General features: G+C 44.4%; 2 protein-coding genes across 2 annotated transcripts in view; one reads left to right on the top strand and one right to left on the bottom strand.

Moving 5' to 3' along the window:
* The window catches only part of cacna2d4a (calcium channel, voltage-dependent, alpha 2/delta subunit 4a), a 93,148-nt gene that overhangs the window by 34,841 nt on the left and 30,757 nt on the right, over positions 1-27,550 (bottom strand). The gene's annotated exons all lie outside the window — the stretch shown is intronic.
* On the top strand, positions 1,254-25,600 carry lrtm2a (leucine-rich repeats and transmembrane domains 2a). The gene is given in 9 exon segments (XM_069671548.1): positions 1,254-1,383; positions 9,269-9,296; positions 9,550-9,637; positions 9,639-9,747; positions 20,309-20,535; positions 21,170-21,295; positions 22,799-22,887; positions 23,007-23,164; positions 24,337-25,600. Coding segments are annotated over 9 exon segments (1,476 nt in total). The 3' UTR covers positions 24,858-25,600.

Below are 27,550 nucleotides of genomic sequence, written 5' to 3'. Positions count from 1 at the left end.
GCCATGGAGCTGGAGACAGACAGTGATGAGTTCAAATTGTGGTGAGGGTGCTGCTGAATAGAAGGGCTGGATGACATGGCTTGAAATTCATATTATGGTTTACTGTAAGAGTTATTTTGGTGAGTGTTTTTAAATATACGAATGTAAGGTATTTCCTGTCTTATGCTGATGAGTCATTGCTTATTTTTCTGACAGGCTGATTGTTTGCTGCAATTCGAGTTAGCGGTCACAGTTTTTTTGTCCTGTTAAATTATGAGTATATTTGGATTGGTATAAGACTCAATATATCAAAGTGATCACCCTACACAGCTGATACAAGGAAGCAGAAATGTAGAAGCATTCATTTGGAGTCCCTTTTTTTTGCCTATCTGATGCATTTTCAAAATAAAAGCACTATATTTAGTGTCCTTATAACTCTGATACAAGTCCTTTATGTATTGGATATTAGCCGGATAAATACGTGCTCACCTTTTATGCCTTTTTGACAGAGAGAGCACAGTGCAGGGCCGGCTTAAGGCATAGGCGACATAGGTGGTCGCCTAGGGCGCCACGTTTTTGGGGGCACTGGCTTGAGCCCCAAACATTTGAATGAAGCCTCGATGTTAAATCCAAGCCTACTGCCAGCTTGACACCTTCACTCCCAACCTTTCTCTCACTCTGCCGCGCTCTCTCTCTAACTTCCTCGACCACTCACTCAGCGCGCGCTTCCACGACACAAGTTACAAGAGAGGAGAGGAGAAATGCGTTCAGGTCCAGTTGGAAAAACTCAAACGCAGGTTTTGTCGTGCGTATAATGTATGTTGTGTTGTTTAATTAGCTCGCCCTACTTGACTCATCCCACAAGTGAGACAGACAGACAGACAACAAATAGAAGGGGAGGGGAAGAGAGACAGCAGCATGTCATGGAAAGAGAGAAGAAGAAACTCTATCTTAAAAAGTTTATTGCGAGTGTCTATGAATGAAGAAAAACCCTTTTAATATCACAGTAAACTAATGCTAATGTCTGAATTTCACATTTTCCAAGTCCCAAACCCCCCACTGGAGTCTAAGACCTCACAATGTCCTCATATCACATTGTAGTAAGTTTGATCGATCTTTATCGCAATATCAACTCTAATGATCAGGTCTCTTCTGGATAACTGTGTTGCACACTGGCATGCAGAATAAAAAATTATATTGTGTGGCAGAAAAGCAATTATATTTTACCATTTGCAGTGGGGGCGCCAAATTCTAAAGTTGCCTAGGGCGCCAAAATGGCCATTGGCACAGTGGAGAACGTCAAAAACGGGGAGAGAGAGCGGGGACGATACACGGCAAAGGGCCGAGGTCGGGAGACGAACCCGGGGCCACCGCACCGAGGACTCTGGCCTCCGCACATGGGACGTAATCTTGATTTGGCAAACCTTTTCTAACACAACTTTAATGAGAGAATGCGACTCCTGGAGTTGATTTAAAATGGCCAGCTAGAGAGGAGAATATAACTCTGTTGAAGTTTTACACGTATTTTGGTCTGAGGTGCATTTAAGGTTATTTAGCAACAGCTGATATGACCCGTAACAACCTTCTGACCTGCCAAAGAGATGCTGCTACTTGAACCTTTTGCTCTTTGCAAAAGATAACAGATGTGACGATAGCTTCATTAACATCAGGTTGGCCAATCGGTCTATTTTCCCAATCTCAGTGTCACTCACACAGGTGCAGCCAAATTTTCCACATTAGCGCACTCTCATATGCAGGGAAAAGCTGCACAGTAGAGCCAAACGATTCACATGCTCATTAGCAGCACAATGTGTGTGTGTGTGTGTGTGTGTGTCAACTATGATTCAGTCCATGTAAGGATGCAGCCAAGCAATTATATGCTGTGTGCAAACAAACACACAGCCCCACCACCACCAGCTCCTGCCACTCCTCCTCACCCCTTTACTTCCCCACCCTCCCTCTTTCTGTCTCTCTCGAAATTATTGCGCGTCTTCCAGAGGAAATATTTCCGCTTTCTCGTAAACGCATTCAACACATAAATTTGGAGGCCGTTTAATTGACTTCCATTAATTTGTTGAGGGTTTATGCAACCGTTTTTTGTCCCCAAAAGTGGACAGAAATTGTCCTCGTAAACACGCTCGACATGCAGCCATATGCATAAACATACTCTACAGGTGCGCGCGCACACACAAAGCCTGCCGTTACAAGAGCTGCCGGGGGGGAATGGGATGAAAATGAAAGCTGAGCGAGGGAGACAGGAGGAGAAAAAAAGGGAAAAAAAAGAGAGAAAAAAACGAGGGAGGAGAAAAGCCCATGTGGCAGAGGGAGATTCTCATCTTTACTGAAATCAGCTGATCCCTCCCTCCCTCTCTCTCTCTCTCCCATCCATCCGTCCCTGTCCTCTGCCTCCCTCTTTCTCTTTCTCCCTCCTACCTTTATCTTTTTTCAACCAACCTCTTCTCCATTTCTCTCGCCAACTCTCTCTCTCTCTCTTTCTCCTCTACTCCTACTCCCTCTTTTCCACTCTTTCGTAGCGCCGCTCTCTCTGTATTCCACCTCCCTCATCCTCTCTCTGTCACAGTGGGAGAGCTGCAGGCAGACAGAGGCAGCATGCACTAATGTTACTATATTTGACACACACACACATTCTCCTGCCACATGCACGACTGCACACACATACGGAAAAGAGGAAAGGGGAGGAGGGGGCACCAACACACACACACACACACACAGGAAAGACAGCCCTCAAGTGAACATGTGTGGACAAACACACACACACACACACCGACGCGTGCTGAGTGCAGGAATCACAAACATAGCGACACACAGAAGGGCTAGCGCATGACGCCAGCAACCTAACGCCGCTCTCTCTCTCTCTCTCTTTCTCTTACACACAAACACACTCCGTCTCTCACGCCTCTCAGACACACACACATCAGTCGCTCGAGCCAGAAGAGCAGGACGGCGCTGGACGTGTCATTCAAATAGGGAATAGATCGGAAGAAAAGGATTAACTATCTCCATCCCTCTGCCTCCACGGACCTCATCCTCTCTTCCCTCCTCTTGTGTCTCTAAGCTTCTCTTCACCTCGTTTTTTTTTCTACAATCCCGTATTTCTTCCGACACAATCCCTCCTTTTTGCACATTTCATTGGTGGGTTGAAGGGGAAGCTGGGGGGGATTGTCTACACGAGAAAGAAGGATTATTCCGACGATATTCATCTGGATCTTTAATGTATGGAATTTCTTTGATTGAAGTGGCGATAGTTTTTCTTCTCTGAGATTTTTCAGCTTTTGTGTTAATTTTTGGGACATTTTTTGGGGGCATGGCTGCTTGTAAAAATCTATAAGGCTGCTGCTATCTTAAGAAATTATTAAAAAGGTAAGTCTGTCTGTATCTTTCTTCACTCACACACTTTATTCCATCGTAACTGCTTCTTATCTAATTCAACGACTGCCTTAAACATGTCACTCAAAGTCCTGCAGACACAGACTTCCCTTTTTTTTTTAGCCGACTCAAAAAACCGGGCATTTTTTTTATCGGGTGAAAAGTGCATGCTGTGAGGAGGTGGATGCTGAAAATGTCAGCCCTTAACCTGTTTCCTGTGTACACATAACACACACAAAACAAAACGCACGTTCAGGGAAATGTTTGGGCTGTGGTTTTCGGGGGCAAAGCTTGCAGAGGTGGACAGCCAGAGGCGGGGGGAGAGGGAGACAGGGAGAGCATTAATGGTTTAGTAAGGGCGAAGAAATCAAGTGAGGATATGTTTGATATGACAGGTTTGTGTTAGGAATTTAGATGAAAAGATGAGAAGAAAAAAGGGAGCATGTAAAGACCTTAAAAGAACGACAACATACCCTGCAGGGCTTAAAATGCAGGGGCAACAAATGATCCGGTCTAAACAGTGTCGGGGACTATTTTCCCTTGTATTTTCCTGTATAAACTCTAAGCTTAGTTGATGCATAATCTGTTGAGATCAAAGGTTAACATAATGCCATGTTTTATAAGCAGTGCTAACCAGATGTAGCACCTGCAGATGTTTTAAACTTGGATGAGGCATTCAAACATGGCAGTCCTTGTATTCCAATGGAAGCTGCTCACCCAGCACAAAAAAAAAAGTTTGCTTCATGTCTCCAAACCAAATCCTGTTCAAGATAATGGCGATTTTAAACAGACAATCTGCAAGATGCAAAGGAAATGTGTTACGTCTGTTTGGTTAATAATGGACATTATGAAGGCAGAGGTGATGCTGCACCTCTGTGAGCTGGATGTGTAAGCTTTATTACTGTACAATTTATAATGTAATATTTACTTCTGTCTACTTATTGGCTAGATGTAAACTTTAAAGAACTCCAATAAAGCTACTTTATACACACGCCTGTTTATCTGACCTTCACAGTATCTCATGTATCCATTTGAAACCCTTCACAGCTCCTAATACTCGCTCTCCTGTTGATTCACAGTCAGGAGCCCGCCGAGCAGTGCGCTGCTGTGTTTTTCACACCTGCAGTAAAACATTTTGTACGCTGTAACCTTGCTTTAAAAAAGCTGTAATATAAGAGTGATTAAGTTGGAGGAGCTGCACCGTGGTTATATGATAATGCAGTTGGTGCGAGGCACTCCATCTTAATGTGCTCAAGGCTCCTGTGCTGCTGTAAGTTAGATAGCAATTAATGGGAATTGTGTGAATGTCCTTAAAGTAAAGATGCATTCTAACACATTATTAACACTATCTTGCAACATGGTTAGTGCTGTAGTTTAATACTACGACTACTAAACACACGGCTAACACCTCAGACCAGCCCCCCTTTAAAAAACATGTAATTCCCAGCAGACCTTGACTTGATCTAAAAAGTCCTATTCTTAAAATACGCATGAATGTGACTTGTAGGCTATGTATGCAAGTGTTTGCTGACGCATGCACACTCTTATACAATGTGTGTATTCACGCACAGCCTCTATCTGTCCACGTACATGCAAGTCTAATAATATATCAGTACATATTTCTGCACCACACGCCTGTCAGCAAATACCTGTAGGTGCCTCTATTTGTCAAGCTATCACCATGTGCTTAACAGTGGGTGTGTGTGTGTGTGTTTACATGTGCTCTGTTGTCCCAATCTCTCTCCCCTCTCTGATGTAAGCAAGGCATTAAAAATGCATCCAGGCGAGCTCGGCTGCGTCTCCCTGCCTTTGTTAGCAACCTGCACACACATGCACACACATGAAGGAAAGACAGCAGGTAGGAACACAACCCGCTCAGGTGTTTTACCGTATAATAGGCTGTTTCGTCATTTCTAGGTCCCTTAAACGAGGCTCGTATTAACCAGCCAAATGCTAATGTGTGCGTTAGCGTATGTGTGCATGTGTGTGTAAATAGAAAGTAAAGGTTAGAGCTGAAGGTGAGTGATTGGGCTGTGTGTTTACAGCTGTGATGTCACTCATAGGAGGCCCACACACACACACACAGAAACAGACGCCCGCCTTCACACATGGATAGATGTCCTTTTGTGTGCAATTGGTGGCAAATTGGACAGAAGTCCAGCCACATTGATTAAAAACTATTAGTCAAGCCACGCAGGTATGTGACAAGAGTGATGAAACACTCTGAAAGCTGGGCTCAAGTGGGCAAATCGGACGAATGATGTGCCAAGCGCACACGCACTGCTTTCCGTGCCAGTTACAGCAGGTTTTTAAGCGTCTTTAAGGCGTTTGTAGTCGATGTCTTCAATGTAGGAAGGCGTGTAACTGATTGTTTTTGAGGCCGCTTCCTGTTTTGGCATCAACACAACGCTAAATGTTTCCTTACGTGCCTTAGGTTATCTTCTTTACGCTTAAATGAGACATGACGGGAATGTTTGAACTCAGGAAGGCAAATTTGTCTAGCTGCTGCAGATTACTGAGTCATAAAATTAACATAAACCTACAGTAATCATGTGTACATTCTTGTTGTTTTTTTTCACTCCGAGACAGAGAGCGAGGATCACAGGAGGTACGCTGGCTGGCACCGGAAATGGATTTGCCATATCGGAAAATGTACATTTGTAAAGCTTGAATTTAAATAAGAGCAGTGGTAAGCCTTCTTTATCTCGTTTCTTCACTATCCACAATCTTGACCGGTATTATAATCACGCGGAAGAGCACACACGCGCAGCCCGAGTTGACCGAGCGCAGTCGGAGGTCTCGACTTGTTATCTCGGCCCCCCAGGTGTGTGCTTAAATTTTTGAGCTAATGCACGTCAGGAGCTCCGCGCGAAAGCCTCCGCAACGCCCCGAGGAGTGTAAATCCGGCTTAAGTGCGGACAGGAAACAGTTAGAGGAATAAACAGAAGGAAAAAATAGGACGAAAAGAGGAGAGGAGGAATGGGAGGAGGTGTTACATGATCCCTCCCCGACTTGAGGGCCACTTTGGCATACCGAGTGTTTACACGTATGTGTGTGGGAGCATGTGTGGAGTTCGGCCGCCACCAGGTCCAGGTCAAAGTGGTAAAAAGCTCTCTGAGAATAGACCAACGGACATGCTTACCAGCACAACCAGTTTAACATGATGGGAAGTGATGACACAGAAGCATGTGGCTGCAGAGGTGACCTTCTGCTGCACCTGTAGAGCATCAGTTAAAGGACGATTCCGCCATGAGCGCACACATCTCCATTCTGGGAAAGAAAACTTCAACAAGCGAGCAATCAAGGTTTCAAAGACAGGCTGGTAAACAAGAATTGGCTCTAAAGCTGCTAAAAGCTCCTCTGAGCATTTGTTATCAAGGCAGACATTTAGAACAACTGACTGATTTTCTGCTCATGAAGTAACACGCTCGTAACGGCTTCCCAGACAAACAGTTTCCCTCCCCAAAATAAATCAAAATAAACACACACACAAAGCCATGAATCATTTGACAAATGGCCAGCATGCAAAAAAGCGAGGCAACACTTACAATCCCGACGCCGAAACAGGAATTAAACATTGATTTCACTGCTTGAAATATTAAATTTAGTGAGCCAGTACGACAAAGTGGAAATGGCATTCATCTCAGTGAGTGATAAACCGAACAAAGGACACATGCACAGCACAAAGACGATAAATCTTCCCCAATTCCTTCACTTCCTCCCATTCCTCATCCTGAATTTTTCAAACGAAGCTCGCTCGCTCGTTCTGGAAAAGAACTGAAATTTCCCAGCAGAGTCGGCCTAATGTGACTTTAATCACATGCAGGGGAATCCATCTGCTGGATATCAGTGCTACATGCCTGCGTTCCCTCGTCAAGGAGCGAACAAGACGGGGAGAGATGGGAAGCGCTGGGAGGAAAACTGAAAGACGAAGGTCATGAAGAAAGAGGAGAAGAAGAGGAAGGAGTGGGAGCTGATAGATTAGACAACTGTTTTTATGTTTGGTGTGTCTGGCAGGTACTAATAGCGATAATGATAACACAAATAGCACCACTGGGGCGCAAGAACACAATCTCACTTTACACACACACGCATCAAAACACTCCGGAGGTTGTGGAGGAGAATTTTAATGTCCTGTTTGTTGCTTTCCTTCTGGCGTTCACCGCCTCGGCTGTATTTCCTTTTTATCCTTTCATCAATGTCTCTCCTCTGCTGCTCATTTCCTCGATATCACCCTCTCTCTTATTCCCCCGCTTCTTCTCCTCCCCCTGCACTAAGACACATATGAACAGTTGTAAATATGTTTCTTTCTTTTCCTTCCAGAAATCCACTTTATCTTTCTGCTATTCCAGATCCTTTTAGCCCAACATGCCTGCTTAAAGTTGACATAATCCCAGCATATGCATCCACAAACGCACGTCCACCTCCATTCAGATTTAAGGCGAAACGAGCCGCGTGAAAAAACCCACTTGTGTTTCCCCCACAAGCGACCGACCCTTGAACAACAGCCTAATCTGATTAGTGCCATATTTCACACGCCGCTGATTGCGTTTTGATGATACTTTGCGAAAACACGCGTCTCACAGCAGCACTCCAGCGTTGTTTTTCAAAATTACACTGATTGGCCCAGGGGGGGTGCGAGTCAACAGTCATGTGGTATTGAGGCATGAGCGAGCGTTCTCCCGTGGTAATTTCCCACTTGTAAAAGCTATTTTCGCTGTTATGACTCAACGGTGTAAAAAACACTCGACTTTTTTCAGCTCATGTGGGATATGTTTCATTTCGCTCCTGTGATCGGAGTGGGGTGTCCTTGTTTCAACTTTCTCGTCAGGAGGTTTTATGTCAATTTACCCCATGTTTGCTTATATTACTGCAGACAATATAATACAGCTTTAAACAGGAGAAAAAGCTGTCTTATATGTTCTACAATAGTGGCAGTGCTGTCCTGTGCGCCACAGTTTTCCATGATGTTTCAGATGAGTCTATCACAACCAAGGAGGTTTTCTGCAGGTTTCGTCTTGCAATCCAGTAGTCTGGTTTTACTCGTCTAGGACATTGTTTTTCCTTTAATGGAAAAGTGTTGATTGTTTAAAAGCTTTGCTGGGGTGAAGCAAAGAACCTCAGGGTTTTTAGAGCCAAAATTTAAAGGATTAGTTGGAAACCATCTTCCTAAAAACCTCTGAATTTCAGGTACTTGATGTCAGAAACTTGGCCGATACTTCGAATAATTCGACAGCAGGAACTTTGCCCAAGAATTAGGAGCCTTTTGAGGAACTGTGCGCTTCGATAGCAGGAACCAGGGTCTAAATTTAGCTCCGGGGTAATCGATTCATCCCCTGAAAAGTCCCCGCTCAGGGGGTAGTACTTTCCAAAGTTCCCAGGAACAATCAGGGCGGGGCCTGCAGCGCTGATCGTTCCTGATTGGTCGTGTACTCACAGCGTTTTACTTCACCCGCCATGCTGAAAAACTGCAGCTGCAAGCTCTCTGTTATCACCGTGCTTTGAGACTGTTTATCACCGAGCTTTCGAGATGCAGTCAGAGAAGAAAGCCTGCGACAGATGGACCGATGACGAGGTGCAGGCCTTGCTGAGCATTTACTGCTTCTCCACACGTCATTGGCTTGATTTGCATAATATTCCTGGGATTTTAGGCCGCTGTGGAAACGCAGACAACAATGGGTCACAGGAACCATTTAGCTCCTGAAGAGAAGTTCCTAGAACTAAAAGTTCCTGGTACTTTTGGTGGAAAAGCTTCCCCTTAGTGCCTCCATATGTCCCAGTTTATGCCTTCATACGTCTCTCGCTACCTTTTCTCTCCATCTCTCTTCCTCTTCTCTCTCTCTCTCCTAGTGTCATGCTCACTTTGTTCCCCTCTCTCTCTCTCTCTCTCTCTCTGTGTCAGTCTCGGTGCCAGACACCAGCAGTAGGGGGTCTGTCTGTGGGAAAGGCAAACTGATTGTGTACTCACTGCCAAAGCCACGCATTTATAATTTATGACTATGACATACCAGGGGGTTGTTTGTGATGCTTACACACGTGCACATAAACACACACACACAGAGGGATGCAAAGGTGTGAAGAAAAGCGCTATGTATGCGTCCTGCTGTGGCCTCCATTGCTGCTGGCGTTTATGTGTGCGTGTATCTATCTATGTCTCACTCGCTGTTTCCTTTCTCTCCTCAGGTGTTTTGGTGTCGCTTTTGCGCAGTCGCCGCCCTAGTGGAGGCTGCAGGCATGGCGGCTTGACGCCCCCATCGCCCCGCCCCCTCCGACAGAGGAAGGCTGCAGCAGAGCTCTGTGTCATGCCCCCCCACACCCACCCCCCTGGGGGCGCCGGCACGCCCCCACCCGGCTCTGCCACCCAGCACCTCGCCAGACCTGGTGAGTCGACAAAACCAAGCGCAGAATGAAAAGAAAACATCGCTCCATTCTTACTCAACCTCTGCTCTATTTTATCCCCGTCTATTGTGCTCCTAACCACACATGAAAGGAGGAGCGCTGTCTGTTTTGACAGCTGCTAATGTTAGCGTGCACACACACACACACACACAAAGGATAAGGGCATTGAGCATGCTGTGGCCGTGTGCCAATTCCCCCACTGAAATGCCACATTACAGTATGTATTAATACAGCCAGAGGTCTGTGGACACAAAAGCATGCAGAGCGAGTGTTGAGGGAGAGAGCTGCAGGTTATTTGTCTCCCTTTACTTCCTCTTTCCTCTTTCCCCTCACACTCTCTTCTTCTCATTCTCTCACTTCCCTTTTCTCACCTGTCTCTTCTTCCCTGTCTACTTTGCTCCCCGTCTTTCTTCCCCCCATAATCCTCCTCCTCTTTCCCTACACTCCGCATACACTCAGTCAAAACAAAATCCATCAGAAGTCGGGTGGCATAGCAACAGATACGACAGCTGTGTGCATTCTTGTGTGTGCGCGTTGTGGACGGATCGTGCTCTCGGAGAGATTCCAGACACTTCTTCAGCTAATAGGCAAACATGAAAACACCTCTCTATGTTCTTCCCGTCATTTGACAACGGAACGTGCGACACGGCGCGCACATGAAGGCGTGCTGCGATTTCTGCAGGAAAGAATGAGACTGTGAAAACGGGGATGTTTGTCTTCCTGTTGGAGAGGGTATTATTGCTTCTGAGGTGTCTGGCAAAAAAACGCCCCCACATTCTGCTGTGTAACACCAGGGACACTAAATAACAGGGCAGCACTATCTGTCAGAACCTCCACAGTGGCCACGCTCTCTTTTCACCTGTCCTGCAGCTTTTCCTCATCCGCCATCCATCTTCGTATTAAATTCAGTTCAACCTAACAACATTATCTGTCTCGGTTTCCCTCTCTGAGCGTGTTTCATTAAGATCCATCCCCATAAATATTGCATTAACAGTATTACTGAAGCCTTTTAGGAGCAGGAATCAAAAATACTCTCGGTTAGCCATCACAAACGTTCTTCCTCAGGCTCTTCCATGCAATTACACTTTTGGCGTAAGTGCTACACAATATCGCCAAAGCAGCTTCTCTTCTTCTCTCTTCCTTTCAATATTCTTGCCATGCCATAACAGGTGTTTTCTCCTCCTTCTCTTTGTTGCCGTCTTTCTCACGAAGCTTGACTCCTCTCTGATCTCTGCCATCCTCGCATGCTGTCACACACAAACGCACGCTGACGCTCTGAGTGATGCATGTCAGAAGAGCATAAAGAGGCAGAGGCATCCCATCAAATCAGAGGCGACGAATATGTCAGGCTGCTACAGTACAGAGCGACAGAGTTCACATCATTAAGGGTGTGTGTTCCTTCTAATGCTGATGAAGCTCATTTAGAGATGGTGGCGTCACGGACAAAGATGATCTTTTTATGAATATTGCGCCAACATGAAAACAATCAGAGGTGGGCTTTCATCAGCTGACAGAAAAAAGATCAACAAGAAATAATAAGGAAGTGGAAGCGCGGCGGTACGAATGTGATGAAACATTGTAACCGAGAGGAGACAGAAAGTGATGTGAGGTTTCTGAGAGGTTGCGGAGGATGCTCTGAGGGTGTTTTTCACTGCTCCAAGACATTTTTAAAGCGTATACTGAATAAATGCATTTCCATTGCAGTCTATTGCATAATTTATTTCCCACTAAATCACCTATACTCGTTAAGTGGTTGATGGTTTTATAATCAGGAAGAAATATCTGTATTTTCAGCAAAGATTCCAGTTTAAACTCATCCATATAAACTAAACAAAACAAAAGGACAGAGATGGAATAAAATCTACAAGTCCTCTATAAACAAAGTGTTAATAGGCTTAATCAGTGGTAAATGAATGCTTTAGATCAATTCTGAGCCACTTAAACTCTCCTTTGGGTGCTTTTAAGCCTTTCTTTTAAATGTGTAGTGGTTAGCGCCGTCGCCTCACAGCTGGAAGGTTCCTCCTTGAGGAAGTGGGCCTTTCTGTGTGGAGTTTGCATGTTCTTTCCTTCGGGTACTCCAGCTTCCTCCCACAGTCTAAAGACATGCTCGTTAGATGAATTGGTGACTCTTAATTGCCCGTAGGTGAGTGTTTTTCAGACTCGGGAAATAAATGCAGATTGTCTCTTTTCCCATTGCCAGTGAAGTATACTCCTTTCGGCCTCTTTTCTGCTGCGTCACCGTCTGACGTCACAAACGCGCTGGAAACCTGACACCTTATTTCTTCTTCCCCTCGGATCAGAAGAAGCTCTCTCACCTCGCTGTCTTGCCAGTGTTGCTGCATCTTCCACGAAATAAAGAACAAATTTGCCGTTGTATGTTCTTTTGTATTTACGCGACAACGGCCAGAACTTCAATGCGCGTCATCCCAGATAGAAATGTTTTGTTCTAAGAACGTTCTGATACTGTTCCATGCAATGTTTTTAATAGTAGGAGAACGTTCTCTGAAAACACGTTGCAGTGAGAATGTTCAAATCACATTTCAGGAATGTTTTATAAATCACGTTCTGATAATTCAGGCCGTACCAACGTCCTGAAAAGATCCTCACAATGTTGCAGTAAGCGTGTTCTACCTTTGTTTTTATGTAACATTGAGCAAATGTTTTATAAAAGGCGTTCTGATATCACAGGCCTCAATAACATCCTGAAAATATCTTCAGAAGGTTGCAGTTAACATGTATTGTCTTAGTTTAAGTTTTAACGTTACAAGAACTTTATTTGAAATGATAAACATCTTTAAATATTAGATTAAAATGTTTTCTTTCAAACGTACTTAGAACTTGTAGGTAATGTTAGACAATGTTATGGGAACGTTCCCTGCTAGCTGGGATACCATCACGCCAGAAAGGGGGCGAAGATTAGCACGCCGACCCGGGTTTTTTGTGTTCTCATCATTGCCGATCGGAGCCGAGGCGATAATTACCCAGGTCTAATGCGGAGTCATTTGTAACCTAGCAAAAAAAATTGGTGTCAGCAGCTTTTTTGACTAGTGGGAAAGGGACTTAAGTGTCAGCTCTGTGATTGACTGGCGATCAGTCCAGGGTGTACCCCGCCTCTTGCTCAATGACAGCTGGGATTTGCTCCAGCTCCCCGACCCTGAACAGATAATGGATTGATTAGCCAAATTGTTACCCAAAAAGTTAAAGGAAATAGAAGATAGAGTTAAAAGACAGGAAAAAGTTAGAGCTTAAATTAGAGCTTAAAAAGAGCACAAACTATTGAGACAGACAGAGGAAGTGAGAAAAAAAAACTTGGGAACAGTTGGGAGGAGAGGAGGACGAGGAGGAGGAAGAGGGATGTGAGATCAAAGAGTCGCTGTGAAAGAAGAAGACAGTGAGGAAAAAAGCAACGGATGAAGAAGAGGAGGCGAGAGAGAAGAACAGAGAGGTCTATGAGCGACACAGAGACCATATGGTGCCTCCAGGCCTCCGCGATCCCAGCAGACTGTCTCATCTCACACAACACACACACACACACACACGCGTAAACACACACACTGTAGCTTATCTGATCGTGCTGTGTGTGTTCATGCACCTTGTTGCAGTTTCAAACTAAGCTGGCAGATTAAGTGACCACATAGCTTCTAATCAAAAGAGTGACAGAGAGAGTGACGGGGGGAGAGAGTCAAAGGCGGGGGGATTTGGGTGTAAATGGAGACATAATACACAGACTAAAATATGTGGTTTGGAATGCAGCCATAATGCAGTCACTTTGGCTGTGGTTGGCGTACAGGTGAACACACCAAACAACCCTGGTTGGTTAGCAGCAGGTGGCACTTTACGACACGGCTAGGGTTGTTTGGTTTGGCATGCAGCCCAAACAATGTGACCCAGTGTTTGTGTAGCATTAGGTTTGGAATGGAGCCTGATCCCTTCACACAGTGTTATATGAGACTTGGAGTTAAATGGAAACTGGAATGACAGATTGGTGGCAAACCATCCAAAGCATCTGGCTAAATTGAAGCATGTGATCAAAAGCTATGTTAATGTTGTTGATGGTTATTTTGAGAACACAATGAGGCAACTTGGTTCCTCCATTGTTCCCCCATGAACCGATTGTTTGTAGCATTGATCTTTCCAGGAATAACGAGATATAATCTCCTATCAGGGCGATGTGGATTTGACCCCTGACCTCCTTATGGATTGGCAGCTTGTAACATTCACGATCCAGGACTTAAAGTGTTGTTTGTTTAGGCGATTTAATGCCAGCTTGGCTACCAGCGTCACGCTGGAATTAGAAGATTCCTACAGCCAATATGACCTTGAAGTAGCTCCAGCTGTGCCGCGTGCCTGAACGCCACACCAGGTTGATTCCTTCTGCCCACAGTTTGGTTTGGTGCGGGAACAATCGCATGGTGCCAGATGAGCCACACAAACACATGGCACTGTCCCACTTTCAAAGGACACTGGCAGGGATAAATCTGGATAATCCTCTCGACCACAAACAGCCACACTCTACTTCAACACTTGCCGAGCAACGCCGATACAGCATCGCACCCAAAACAAGCCCAGAATAGACGACAGCGAGTGCTATGATGATCATAGGAAGGCCCATCGCTGAGGAAAAATAGTCCCGTACTGGCTAAGTAATCATAGAGAATGGTTGATAATGGTGCGGGGTAATAAAGCCATTCGAGATGAGCTCGATTTGTCTTGGTGAACACTCTGCAAGCCTCGGAAAAGGGCATCCAATTAGCAAGATAAGAGATCTCAAGCACAAGTCCAATATTAGGATTAGAGCCACGACTTCAGCCATCTATCTATCTTTAAAAAAATGTTGTCTAAAGCAAAAAATAACCAACTAAAACTCCCAAAACATGGCATTTAAACCCGTCTTTACATCCCCTCTGAGGAACAAGTGGGCCTATATTACGACCTGTCACACATCCACGGCACCATCTTTTCTATTCTAGTCACACTGATGAGGATGTGACATCAAACGCCAAGCGTCCTTCATTTTCTCTCCAAATTCTTGGAGCCTTGGACGGCGGCCCAGCTGATTGGTCAGAAGGAAGCAAAGCTGCATCCATCAAAGAGATTGTGTTAGAGTGAAATATGTAGCGGTTATATAGGAGTTGATAAAACTGGCCTCATAATAAGCTTCACTTTTCTCCCCCTTCCTCATGTCTCTTTATCGCTCCCTGTCTTTGTCTTACCTGCCACTCTTGCTAATTAATAGCCGCTATCGCATAAAAGGATGTCACTGCAAGTCATACTTTCCCGCGAGCCATGCTTTTATGTGTGTGTGTCGCAGCAAATTGATGCAGATAGCGTGAATTAGAGAGGCAGATCAGCCTACATATTACCCACTTACACCTCCAAGTCTAAATGATGAGTCTGTCTTGGTGATGCGGAATTCATCACTGGAGAAATGGACGGGGGAGACAGAGAGAGGGGGAGGGAGAAAAATGGAGGATGAAAGAAGGGGATGAAATGCAAAGAAATGACATCTACAATCAAAGATGTTTCCAGGACAAAAAAAAGACCGTTCCTTTCGTCATCACGCCGTCAGCAGGAGTGCTGCTTAAACCCTTACACCCTGCTCCTACTTATCCTCACACACTTCTGTGTGTGTGTGTGTGCGTGCAAGTACAGGATTATTCACGTTTGAGCCAGAGAGTCGCCCGGTAAGGTTGTGTGCGGCAGAGAAAAGAGACATAATGTGGGTTAAATGATGGGATTTGATGTATAGCGCAAACTTCTCTCCCCATACGCCTCCTACAGTCTTTTGAACATCGTCGACAGCACTTGGTTGCTACGGTAACGCAGCATTACCTTGTCAATGTTGAAATAACGTGGCGGTACTGCTGGGACCTTGATATTATATTAGCATGTGTGTATGCTTTTACGCCTCTTATGCGGAGCGCTTAGATGTATATAGTGAGATACTTTGGTGGGTAAGGGATTTAGACACACACAAAGATTCAAGGCGAACACTCACACACAGTTTTCCATCTGCTAACTGCATGAGGGCTCGGGTTACAGACAGATCAGACATGTAACAACCTCCGACAGACACTGTTGTTGAATTAGCCGACTGATGATTGATTGGTTATTGCATTTATGTGAGGCATGAGTTGCTCTTAAGGAAGTTTGATTAACTGAGTAATCATATAAACACATCTGTTGACTGCTTTTATGCTGGACCAAAAATGATACAAAGGAAATATGTGAAGGCCCACTAATATTGAACCATGTACTGTTGCAGCAGCAGGATATCCTCGCGCACAGACGACCATGTGAAACATTAAAGACTTGAAATGGAGGCGTGCTGCATAGACAACAGCTGGCTGCTCTAGTAATTAGACACCAGCGGCTCCGTCTATTGCATGGAAAACAGCTTGGCCTCTGGTAACATGCAAGTGGGTTCAGTAACATAAGTGCCTGTGGGGGTGACATCATAGCTGGGTCCAATGTCACCCTAGGGCCCTTGGATATAAACTTACTGACAGCTGAGGCCCCCGGAGTTGCTTTGGAGATGCTGTCAAACATTAACAATGCTTAGAGTGTCATATGACTGCAGTTTTATTTGAGGGTGGAAAAATAAGGATTACATATTAATAGAGAGTAGAAATAGATGTATAGCGTGTGGGGATTTGTGTGTGTATCAGCGTGAAACTATAATCCTTCAATTTGGTGCAGATTGGGAAGCTAAATATGCAGAAAGTACTGCAAACATACGCTGACAGTTAATTACTGTTGAACCAACAAATCTACATTTGCGATCTTTGGCAACTTCAAACACACGCGTGCATAGACTGTAGATGTGTGTGCGTCAGTTAGCATGCAAGCTGAAAGAAAAGGTCATCCTAATCCTAAGAATTTCAAAATAAAAGCCTTAAAACTCAGTGCACTGATGAATTTGTAATGTGAAGAGGTTTGAAAATGTTAATATTGCTCAATCTTTTTTTTTTTTTTAAATATTAATCGGCATTTCTGACAACTAGATGGGGGTATTTGTGGTCTGATGGGTAGAACTGCTCTAAGAGTTGCCTCAGAACTCCTGCTTCAATCAAACAGGAACATCTTGTTGCATTTTAATGCCGTGTCTTAGTTTGTTTCCTGCCGCTGAGAGCATTGCCAGCCTACATTTGCCAAAAATGTCAGCGCTTTTACGGCGTGTGTTGGGGGATTCTTATAAAAGATTCAGTCCGGAGTCTGTTCGGACTGAATTAAACTGCACAGAACCACTTAAAACTTATTTGGACTGAACCTCCCTTACTCTGACTGTGTGGCTGAACATTTTTCCTTCTGGTTTGGCTGCGTCGAGCGCTACAGCAAGAGAGGATTTGGAGCAGCTAAAATAAGCCAAAACAACAACCACCTCCTCCACGAGAGCAGCTAAAACCACTCATAAATGTTGGAAGATAGGCTGCAGCATTGAGGGACGGAGGGAGGAGGTGAGGGGGAGTTATAACGTACAGTAAGAGAAGGAGAGGAGAGGGGTTGTGGTGAGGATGGAGGAATGAAAGAGCGAGGGAAGAAAAGGAATATTTTCGAGAAGTAAAACCCGTATTGCATGCTGAGATGAACTGTGCACAAAGCACACTGCAATTTGAAATTCGACATGATATAAGGGAGAAGCAGAGAAATACACTAAATTTCTCTTCCCTTTTGCACTCCCTCTCTGTTGTATAACAGTGCTTCTACCTCTGAGCTACATTGTCCGCACAAATCTGCTGCACCACTGTACCTTTTCAAACCTGTTAGGAGAAATTCACAGCCACAGTGCACCCAAATCCTTCCACATTCCCACTGAGCTGCTTCAGTGAAAGATTGGCCCTCTGAAGTATTTCCAGTACAAACTGCTTCAGGATACGTTCAAATCTCTCCTTTCTGCCATTTTTGAGAAGTGGAGTTAATTTTCCCTGAGATTAGGCTTATACCTTAGGATGGAGCAGAGGGGACACAGAGTGGAGTTCACACACTTTTTTCTTACAAGGCCACAGTCTTACCTCTTTGAACCTTTCTGGTCCTGAATGTAAAATGAAGCAGTGTCCTGTTATAGAGGGGTCATGTTCTGTCTGGCAGGTAAAAGCTGTCTGAGAAAAGGTGCTATTTCTGGACTTTTGTCACAGTGTCTTTGCAGAACTTCACCATGTAGTTTTCAGAGGTTTAAACATAGTGCAATGTAATATAATTTCAAACGCTCGGGTTTAAGCATCAAGGATAAATGAGATCAATCAGATTTAATCTCTTAATATTAATTATTCACTAACAAGTTTTGCACATTCCCCTCTGGTGTCGAGATGTATTAAAAAGATCCTTTGAATGAAGATGAAATTGCGCAACTGTAAGACTTCCATTGCTGCTCATAAGTGAGATGTTTTTTTAATATAAAGTGTAGTTTAAAAGAGACGTTCCTTATATTTTAATTTAGAGAGAATTGATGTTATTTGAGAAATACTAGGACATTTTGGGAAATTATCTTGTTCACTTTCTTGTCAAGAGTGAGATGAGAAGATTGAAATACAACATGACAGCTTTTGGAGCTATAGCCTCCGAGCTTAGCTTAGCATAATGACTGTGAAATAGCTAGCTAAGGTAAGGTATTAGTTTGATCTGTACAAAAAACTAAATGTAAATTCAAGGTGTGACTTTTGGGGGTGTTTTGTGAGATACTAATTCTTGGCTTGATTTCTCAGAGGCTGTCGTCACCGTTAGCTTGCCAGGCAACCAACATGCTAGCTTATTACTTTTCCGTCAAGGTCAAACTATACGTTAAAGTTTTTTTGATGAGCCTAAATCACAAATAAGTCCTTCAGTTAATTCATTTTGGCCACCTTTAGTGGCCGCTGTTGTTAGCACAGCTTTAGCTAATTAACATAAACACTGTAATGTAGGCTTACATTAAATTACATATGAGCTAAATGTGTCTAATTTCTATAGAAAAACAAGCCAGATATGCTCAAATGTTACACTAAGTTAAGTCAAAAAACTGTATAATTTTATCTGACAAATCAGTACTCATTCCTAATGTATAACTCACCATTTATTATTAATTGGACCTAATTTGACTGTCTATCCAGTGCTGACACTGTAATTTCCTACAGTCTCTTCTCACTTAAAGTATATTTATGAGCCATTTAAGAGGGAATAAAACATGATTTCAAAGAAACTTCATATCTGATCAGTGATGAGATACGGAGGCCCTGAGGAAAGTCAAGTTACTTAGAAGGAATGATGTGACTTTTATAACGCAATCACTCATATCTTCTTATATTCATCACTTCTTTTTCTTTCTTTTTTTTTTACTTATTGCAATGTAGACCGGGCTGTAAAGGGCTATTTCACGGAGTTTCATCACATTCAGAGCCAGACATCCAATATGTGTCGTGAAAGGGAATTAATTCTTGAATGTGAGCGAGCGGAAGGAGAGAGAAAATGAGAAAGAAAGCAAATATAGAGGCAAAACAGATGGACCATCAGAAGGAGAAAATATAACAACCGGGAGCTGGTGAGACATAGTGTGACAAAAGGCAATGGCACGCTGAGAAATAGATGCTAATAATATGCAGATGATGCAAGTGATGAAATGTGCTGGTGCAGCACAGAGCCTTGTCAGGAAGCAAAAAGTGCTGCGTCTGTGTCTGGAGTTTAGACTGAGTAGTTTTCTTAATATCACGCTTTGTTGGTGCTTAACACACGCGCACGCACAGACTCACTAGCATATGCCCACACACACACACTTACACAGAGAGATAAAGCATAAGTCTTGCTGATAAGCTATTGCATCGAAACAAAGTCAGCCACTGTAACGAGACGGTGAGGGAATACAGAGCGGCGCCGAGAGACTGGCAGTGAAAGAGAATGAGAAAGATAAAGAGACACAAGTGGGAGAGAGAGAGAATTAGAGAGTGGAGAGAGGGATGGACAAAGGCTGACAGACAGAGAAACATAAATAAGAAAAGGAATGAATGAAAAGGCCTCAATTAAAGACGTATAGGAGCAAAAAATTAAATACGAATCAAAAATGTCTAAAACAGAAAGAAAGATATAATGAGTGATAGAGGTGGAATGACTATATTGTCTGCAGGAAAACAATGAGTTGAAAATAAAAGAAAACAGAGGGGACTTCCCTCCTGAGTGTCTTACTGTGAGTTGCACACAAACATAAACACAGAAAAACAAAGGCAAATCCGGACACAATACAAAACACACAAGTACGGCTTTGTTTTCAAAGAGCTGTGGCTCCGCAGAGAAGGCTAGACACACACACACACACACACACACACACACACACACTGAGGAATAATTTATGACTAGTCTGGCCATGTTTTGGTTCTGTGGTGATCTAGTGATCTTTCAGGCAGAATGTTTGGTTGCTCAAGGTTTAAACATTCATCTTTCCTGTGGCGTAAAATGGTAGAAATGGAAATTTCCAGTGTGAGTCCAGCATTAAAATAGCATCGTAGCTGCTTACTGTTTCTGTTTGCACAGTGCAACGATAATTCAGCTCAATAATCATGTCTCTTTCCTCCTCAAGTCTTCCTCTGCGTCCTCTGCCTCCTGGCCGTGCTGCCGCCTCCAGCCTCCTCCTGCCCTCCTCCCTGTCTCTGCTACTCAGACGGCCTGGTGGACTGCGGGGGCCGGGGGCTCTCATCCCCGCCGCCCCTTCACCTCCTGCCTCCGGGGAGCCGCTCCCTCCTGTTGGCCAACAACAAGCTCGCTTCGCTGGGAGCCTCTGCCTTCGCTAACCTCTCCTCCCTGGAGGTGCGCAGCCCATTGTTTATTGTTCAAGTTTTCTTTGCCTAACAGTTTGAACATGTTGTATGTGTTGTTACGCTTTTTGCACTCACATCGCTGACTGAACTCCCCGTAGGACAATAAGTGAGAGTGTATGTTGAGTCTCATATCGAGCAAACTACAGGCAACCTCTGCTCTCAGTCGGGAAAGTTAGGAAAAGTTGACATTTTCTAAGTTTTACAGGGCGACTTACCACGAGCATATTGTGTCTAGCAAAGTTGGTATCTAAGCTAAAAATAATGGAAAGTTACTGCACAGGCCAAAAAGGCCCCTGGCTGCTGTTTACATCCAATCCTACATACTGTTCTGTTTTTTTAGCACGTAAGACACACCGGATTTGGTCAATTCACTGTCAATGCTTAATTCTCATCCTACCTTTGCGTTTGTGCTTAATAGAAGTGTCAGCTTAAGGTATAAAATGTGCATTAAAGGTTTATAGCAGTTAATCCATTTGAAATACTCCTCCAGACCTCATGCATGAAGCCCCTCAGCAAGAACTCTTTGAACTTTCCATTTTTAGATCATTTTTTAGTGAGGAGCATCAGTGTCTAAAATGCTAATATGTATCTCACTGAAGAATTGTTTTCCGTGTGTATTCCAGGAGCTGGACCTCTCTAATAACTACCTGGATAATTTACCAGCTGGATTATTCAGAGACATGTCCAACCTGACGAGGCTGACTCTGCACAACAACTCACTGACAGGGATGGACAGAGAACTCTTCCAGGTAGGCACTGTGGATTATACAACATCAAACTTGATACAGTTTAATCCGCAATATTCCGGCTCAGACAGTGCTGAATGTTATACAGTAACGCACTTGTGTTCGGCTGTCCAGTATAGCTACCAACTTGTCAAATATGGCAGCTTAGTCTGTGGCCTTGTGCCTCAAAATGTGATGATGTAGGTACCGCCGAGTAGCAGTTTGGCGCGCGTGTCTCCACAGTGTAGTTAGCAACAGTAACTATGCAGCATCTGGTCAGACTTTCAAAATAAAGTAGTAAATTTACCAAAAATAAATAAGTAATGTCTAGTCGGACTTTCAAAATAAAGCTTGCCCAAAACATTGACTCTGAAACAGTAATAAACATGTGATCAACTTTGTGAAACAGTCGCTGTTAGGTTAGATTTAGGTCGTCTAGATTTAGGTGGATTACTTTGTTAGGTTTAGGAAAGAGGCTTTAGCTTTGGGCGTAAATAAGTATTTACAGATATACGTAGTCGCATAAGTAGGTTACATACAACTACAACTACTACGCTACTCCTTTGCATCGAAATGAGCCAGTTGAGGTGGTTTCGGGCATCTGATTAGGATTCCTCCTAGGCGCCTCCCTTTGGAGGTTCTCCAGGCACGTCCGACTGGGAGGAGACCCCGAGGCAGACCCAGAGCTCGCTGGAGGGATTATAAATCCTGTCTGGCCTGGGAACGCTTGGGAATCCCCCCCAGGAGGAGGTGGAAAACGTTGCTGAGGAGAGGGACGCCTGGGTCGCCTTGCTTAGCCTGCTGGATGGATGGATGGACTTTGTGAATAAGTATTCACACATATACGTAGATGTAACTAAGTTACATAACTTTCCAAGGGAGTCAGTTATGCCTATTCGTATCATACAGAAATCTAACCATGGTTTACCATATGAGAGTCTAGTGATACCATTCATGGCCCCAGACCACCAGCCCCGAAGCAGTCTTTTGGCTTTCCTTACTTTAACTGCACATCTAGACAAAAAGCTAAAGGGCAGATATGTTGCCACGTTTTGACGCATTTGGCCACCTACCAAGCTGCTGTATTTGAAAACTTAAGAGTCATAATGGAATGAGATATCCTTCTGATCATCCCATCAGACTAATTACTATATGAATAAAAAAAAGCTGACACTGATACTCTGTTTCAACTCCTGGGTATGGCTCCTCAGACTCTGTTTAGGAGACGAGCCAACCTGAGTAGATATACATGTCTGGGCTACCATCCAGGTGATAAATTAGTCATAAACCATTTGCTCAACGCTTTTATCCACTTTTATCTGAGGCGAAGCCGTCAGCAGGATGAGCTTCTGTCATAACTTCACTTGGGACCCTGAATTAAACAAGATTAGCCCATCAAATGATGCTAGCATAACAACCATGAAAGAAGCCAATAAAACTAATATGAGTTTTGGGAAAAGTGTTCAGTTCTGTAACATACTGCATGAGCCAAAACGGTTAAGGAGAACTGCTTGAATGTTTCTGCAGGGGTTGGGGGGTCTGCAGAGTCTGGATCTGTCCCTGAATGGTCTGTCCTCTGTACCTCTCGGGGTGCTGGACGAGCTGCAGAGCCTCAGGTACAGTAGATATCGACTCACCACCTGCACATGTAGTGGCTGCCCTTTTAATCAGCTGCTTTTGAAATCAGTGCCGCTTCTCTTAAGAATAAATGTAGTGTATCCTAAATATTTCATAGGTGGCTGTCCCTAGCGGGTAACAGGCTTCACGGTTTGGAGAGGGCAGCGTTTGAGCCGCTCGCCAACCTGCAACACCTGGAACTGGGACACAACCCCTGGGAGTGTGACTGCAACCTCCGCGATTTCAAACACTGGATGGAGTGGCTGCTGTACAGAGGTAGATGTTTGATTTATGTTGCCAGAGCTTTGAGCGGGTGCGTTTGATTTCAATTAGGGGATTGGACTTGAGGGCAAAAGAGTCACGAAGCAGTTGGCGGAAACTAGAGGATGCACCTTAGAAAAGCGAGGTGTGCATTTGTATCCTCAGTAACCTACTAGAGACGCAGCAGCGTGTGAATGCACATTACCACGCTCATTGTGTGTTACCCACGTGTCTCTGCAGGCTGTTAATACATCAGATAACCACAGCTGCTCTCCGCGCTCTCTTCATGTGTAAAAATCTACATTCACCTCAGCGCCCCGGGCCTCAGCTGCCCCGTTAATGATGCATCTCTTCTCTTTTCTGCATCACTCTCCTGTTTGCTTCATTGTGCTCCCTTTCCGCTCCGCTGCGCTCCGGTTCAGGAGAATGACACGCGGCGGACGTGATTATTTAATAATCGTCACAGCAGCGGAGAAAATTACAAGACATTTTGCAGTTGAACATGAAAGCATAGCAGTAACAGGGTAGATGGTGCACGATATGTGTTTTAGGAAGTAAGACAAACCACAAAACAAGTGTGAAATGCTTAGTGACAGCAGCCTGAAATGGCTTCTATCTTTTGCAAAGCACACACAGCTGGGATATTTGGAGATATTTAGGGAGCGAGCCCTGTTTCCAGAGTGGATTCTTTAGTCACACGCTGAGATGAAAGAATCGAGGGGCTAAATACCACTTTCTTCAATCTGTCGTCGCATTATCCGTCCTTTAGTTCTTGCTTTACGTATCTGAGGGTGCAGATCAATGGCTCTCTGAAATGCGACCTGGAGACGACTACTATGTGATGATAACAAAGTAGATCCCTTAGCCTCCTGCAGCCTGTGGGAATTAGTGACTCAGATATTTTTCTCTCTTCCACACATACACCAAAGCTCTGCTGAAGCTAGGCATGTCATCTCATGAATTATAGAAGGGCTTAGTCGAGGCTATCTCCAACTTAGTGTAGAGGGTACAGCAAACTGTGTGTGTGTGTTAAGTGATGTATGACTCATCCAAGTGTTGGTACAACCAACCCCCTCTCCGTCTTCTCCTCTCTCTCAGTTAATTGGAAGTGCTTTACAGGCATAAGGTATTTCATAAATGACCTCTCACTGTCCTCCTGTGTCTGCACCTCTTTCTCTCTCCGTCAGGGGGGAAGGTGGACGCGGTGGAGTGCACGCTGCCAAAGGATCTGCGTGGGCGAGACATCCGTGGCGTTCCAGTGGAAATGTTCAACTACTGCCTCCAACTTGAAGATGAGAACGGGGGAGGAGGTGGCGACGGTTCCCGCTCAGGACAAGGAGGCGTTCCTCCCTGCAGCAGAAACGCTCTTAGCCCAAGTGGGGCAACACCAAGTTCTGACAACAGCAACACTGCTGATGACTCCTCTTCAAACACAGGAGGAGGAGGAGGCGGAGACGCTCCGTCTGATTGCGTCCGGGCCCGTTACCGACCCGTGAGCGTGCGCCGCGCCATCGGCACAGTGGTGATCGCCGGCGTGGTGTGCGGCATCGTTTGCATCATGATGGTCGCAGCGGCGGCTTACGGCTGCATCTACGCCTCGCTGATGGCCAAGTACCAGAGAGAGCTGAAGAAGAGGCAGCCGCTGATGGGAGACGGAGAGGCGGACGGGGAGGACAGGGAGGAGAAACAGATCTCCTCTGTGGCCTAGAGGAGAGGTGGACGGGGAAGGGTCGGCTCACTGAAGGGTGAAGGTTGGAAGGGGCGAAAATCAAAAGGGCTCGAAGAGGAGAGAGATGGAATGGCTTGTTTTATGCACACAGACAGATGTTGTATCTCTCCCTCTCACTCTAAAACACCTTTCTCCCACTTTTTGTCTTCCTTTCTTCGTCCTCTTTCTATTTTTAAACTCTCCCTTTCTCTAACACACTCCCTCACGTACACACACCTTATCTGCTCCCTGATTTCCCTCCATTTGGAGCCGTTCTCGCTGCAGCATTTCTTACAAATCATCCCTCCAACTCGCCTACCAACCACCTACTGCTGCTCTTGGCTGCTGCTGAATTTATCGCTGTATCTACAGAGAGATAAAAAAAATATCTGGTCCTCTCTGTAGTATGAAACATCGTTGAAGATGTCACAAGACTTATTAGTAACACTGGGGTGATTTTTCAGGTATTAGCTGTGGGTATTGTGTCCATTCGACCAATATTCACAATGGTAAGAAGAATTTATTAGGGATGCACGATATTGGATTTTTTGCCGATATCCGATATGCCGATATTTTCCAACCCTTTTTGCCAATTTCGATCCCGATATATTAGGCACATTTTTTCCGTTTATTTCCACCTAATTGCAGAGAACATCAAATCTCCCCTGTAGTGGGAATGATATCTGGCCTACTCTTATTGTAGTGGCCAAAAACTGCCATAAAGCAGACATCTTGCACCCTTCTTGTTGTACAAAAGGTCACGTGTCTGATCACTCACGTTTCTGAGCGCGCCTGAATGCAGCATCCCCCGGAAACATGGCAGTGAGGGAGACATGCCCGGACTTGTTTACTGCACCTACTACAGAGACATCAGCGATCACCGACGGACTCTTTTTATCGTGTGTGCGTCCATGAATATGTAATTTAGTTTTGCACTGATGTTAATGTTACTCTCTGTTAGCGTCGGCTTTGGCCACGAGTGTATTTTCGGCGTGTTTGATGTTAAGTCGGTAAAATGACAAGAATGTGAGCTAACTGTGAGCTAGTTAAGAGCAGTGAAAGTTGTTTAACTTCTATTCATTGGCTCGAGTTTCTGTGACTTTTTAGTCTTTATTTGTATATTATTGATAACTTTGCGCAGGCACTCGCACTGAGTTAATGTCGTGGCATTACATGAAGCTTTTTTAGGGAAAAATCACGCATTTTGGCATAATTAAAGTGTTGTCATATCGGCGGAAAATATCGGCAGAAAAATGACATATCTGCCGATGTCGATACGTCATTTTCAAGCCATAATCTACAGATACCGATAACGTGCATCCCTAGAATATCTGCTTTTAGGTGGCGCCCAGTTCCCTTTTTGGTTGCATCTTTCTCCTCCTCAACCACTCCAAAGCCAATTGTTCCTCCAAATAAAACAGGACAGAAGCCCCCGATCCTTTCACCCTCGTCTGGCCTAACGCTCCTCTGACTTTCCCTCGGACCGCCTCGTCTCAAAGAAACAGCCATAGTTGGAAAACTTGGGCGAACTGATAGCAACGGTGTGGATAAACACAAAGAGATGTCATTCATTCAGTCAACACTTATCTTGCAGAGCGAATACTGGACAGATTCAGACTTGTTCAGGATGCTTAAAATGGACCTGTGGACCATTTGGATTGAGAAAATGATCCTTCATAGATGTCTGGACCTTTCAAATACATGAGATCAAAAACAAAGGTCAGCTATTCTCACCTATCTGGACCTTTTCGGACCACCTCTGGACCAATCAAACCCTCTACACAGACTGGAACTGTGTATGCGATTCTGTAATGAATCTCATCAATCAGCTGAAATGGGAACAAACCGATTTAACTGGAAATAAACTTGCTGTGTTTGTCACTTTTCCTCAGAACGAGGCTCTTGTTACTTGATGCTTGTTAAATGATTGCGATGAGTATCTGGACGGATCAAAAGCCTCTTATCGTGCGAAAAAAGCGAACAGATTTTCTGGCGTGACTTCGACCACGCGTTGTGACTGCTTCAGAAAATTATTCACAATGGTTTTAATTAAATTGTTGAGATTTTAAAGGACCACAGAATCTATTCTTTGTTCAGACTGATTTCACCCCCTCAGAGGTGAATGTTTGCTACTATGGCATGGAAGCACTATCTCAGAGAAGACCTGTCTCCTGGCAAGGACTACAAAAAATCATCTAAGGACTACAAACTTCAGACTCCTGCACTTTATTTCCCTTATCAGATCCCCTCTGGCCTTCCTCTCCCTCCTCCTTTCCCTCTCTTTCTTTCTAAAATGGACGATTTGCCCAGAGGGATTAAAACGAACAAGGGATTAAGAAGAAAGACGCTGCTATTTTCCCCCCTCCTCCTTCTCATCCCTGTATCTCTCCCATCTATCTTTCCATCTAGTGCTATTTATGGAACGTTTTTTCACGCTTCCTTAAAGACTTACACCTCCTTTCTTTCCTTCCATCCATCCCTTCTCCCATAACCTGTGCGGTCAGCAATATGCAATGGAAGTTATGTCACCATAACATATAAATTGTGTCACTGCCAAAGAGTCTATCTGTTCTAAACTTAGTAATCATCACTTGATCAAGAGGAATCTGTTCGTTTGGCACTCTCTCTCTCGCTCACTAAAGAGGTTGTTTGCTTTACATAGTGTGTCTAAAATTATCCTTATTTATGCCTTG

This window comes from Semicossyphus pulcher, unplaced genomic scaffold (genome assembly GCF_022749685.1).
Source record: "Semicossyphus pulcher isolate SPU_LCO1_2020_fin unplaced genomic scaffold, fSemPul1.0.p SCAF_20, whole genome shotgun sequence".
Classification (NCBI taxonomy): Eukaryota; Metazoa; Chordata; class Actinopteri; order Labriformes; family Labridae; genus Semicossyphus; species Semicossyphus pulcher.
Note: the sequence above shows the minus strand (reverse complement) of the source record. Positions and strands in the feature narration are given on the sequence as shown.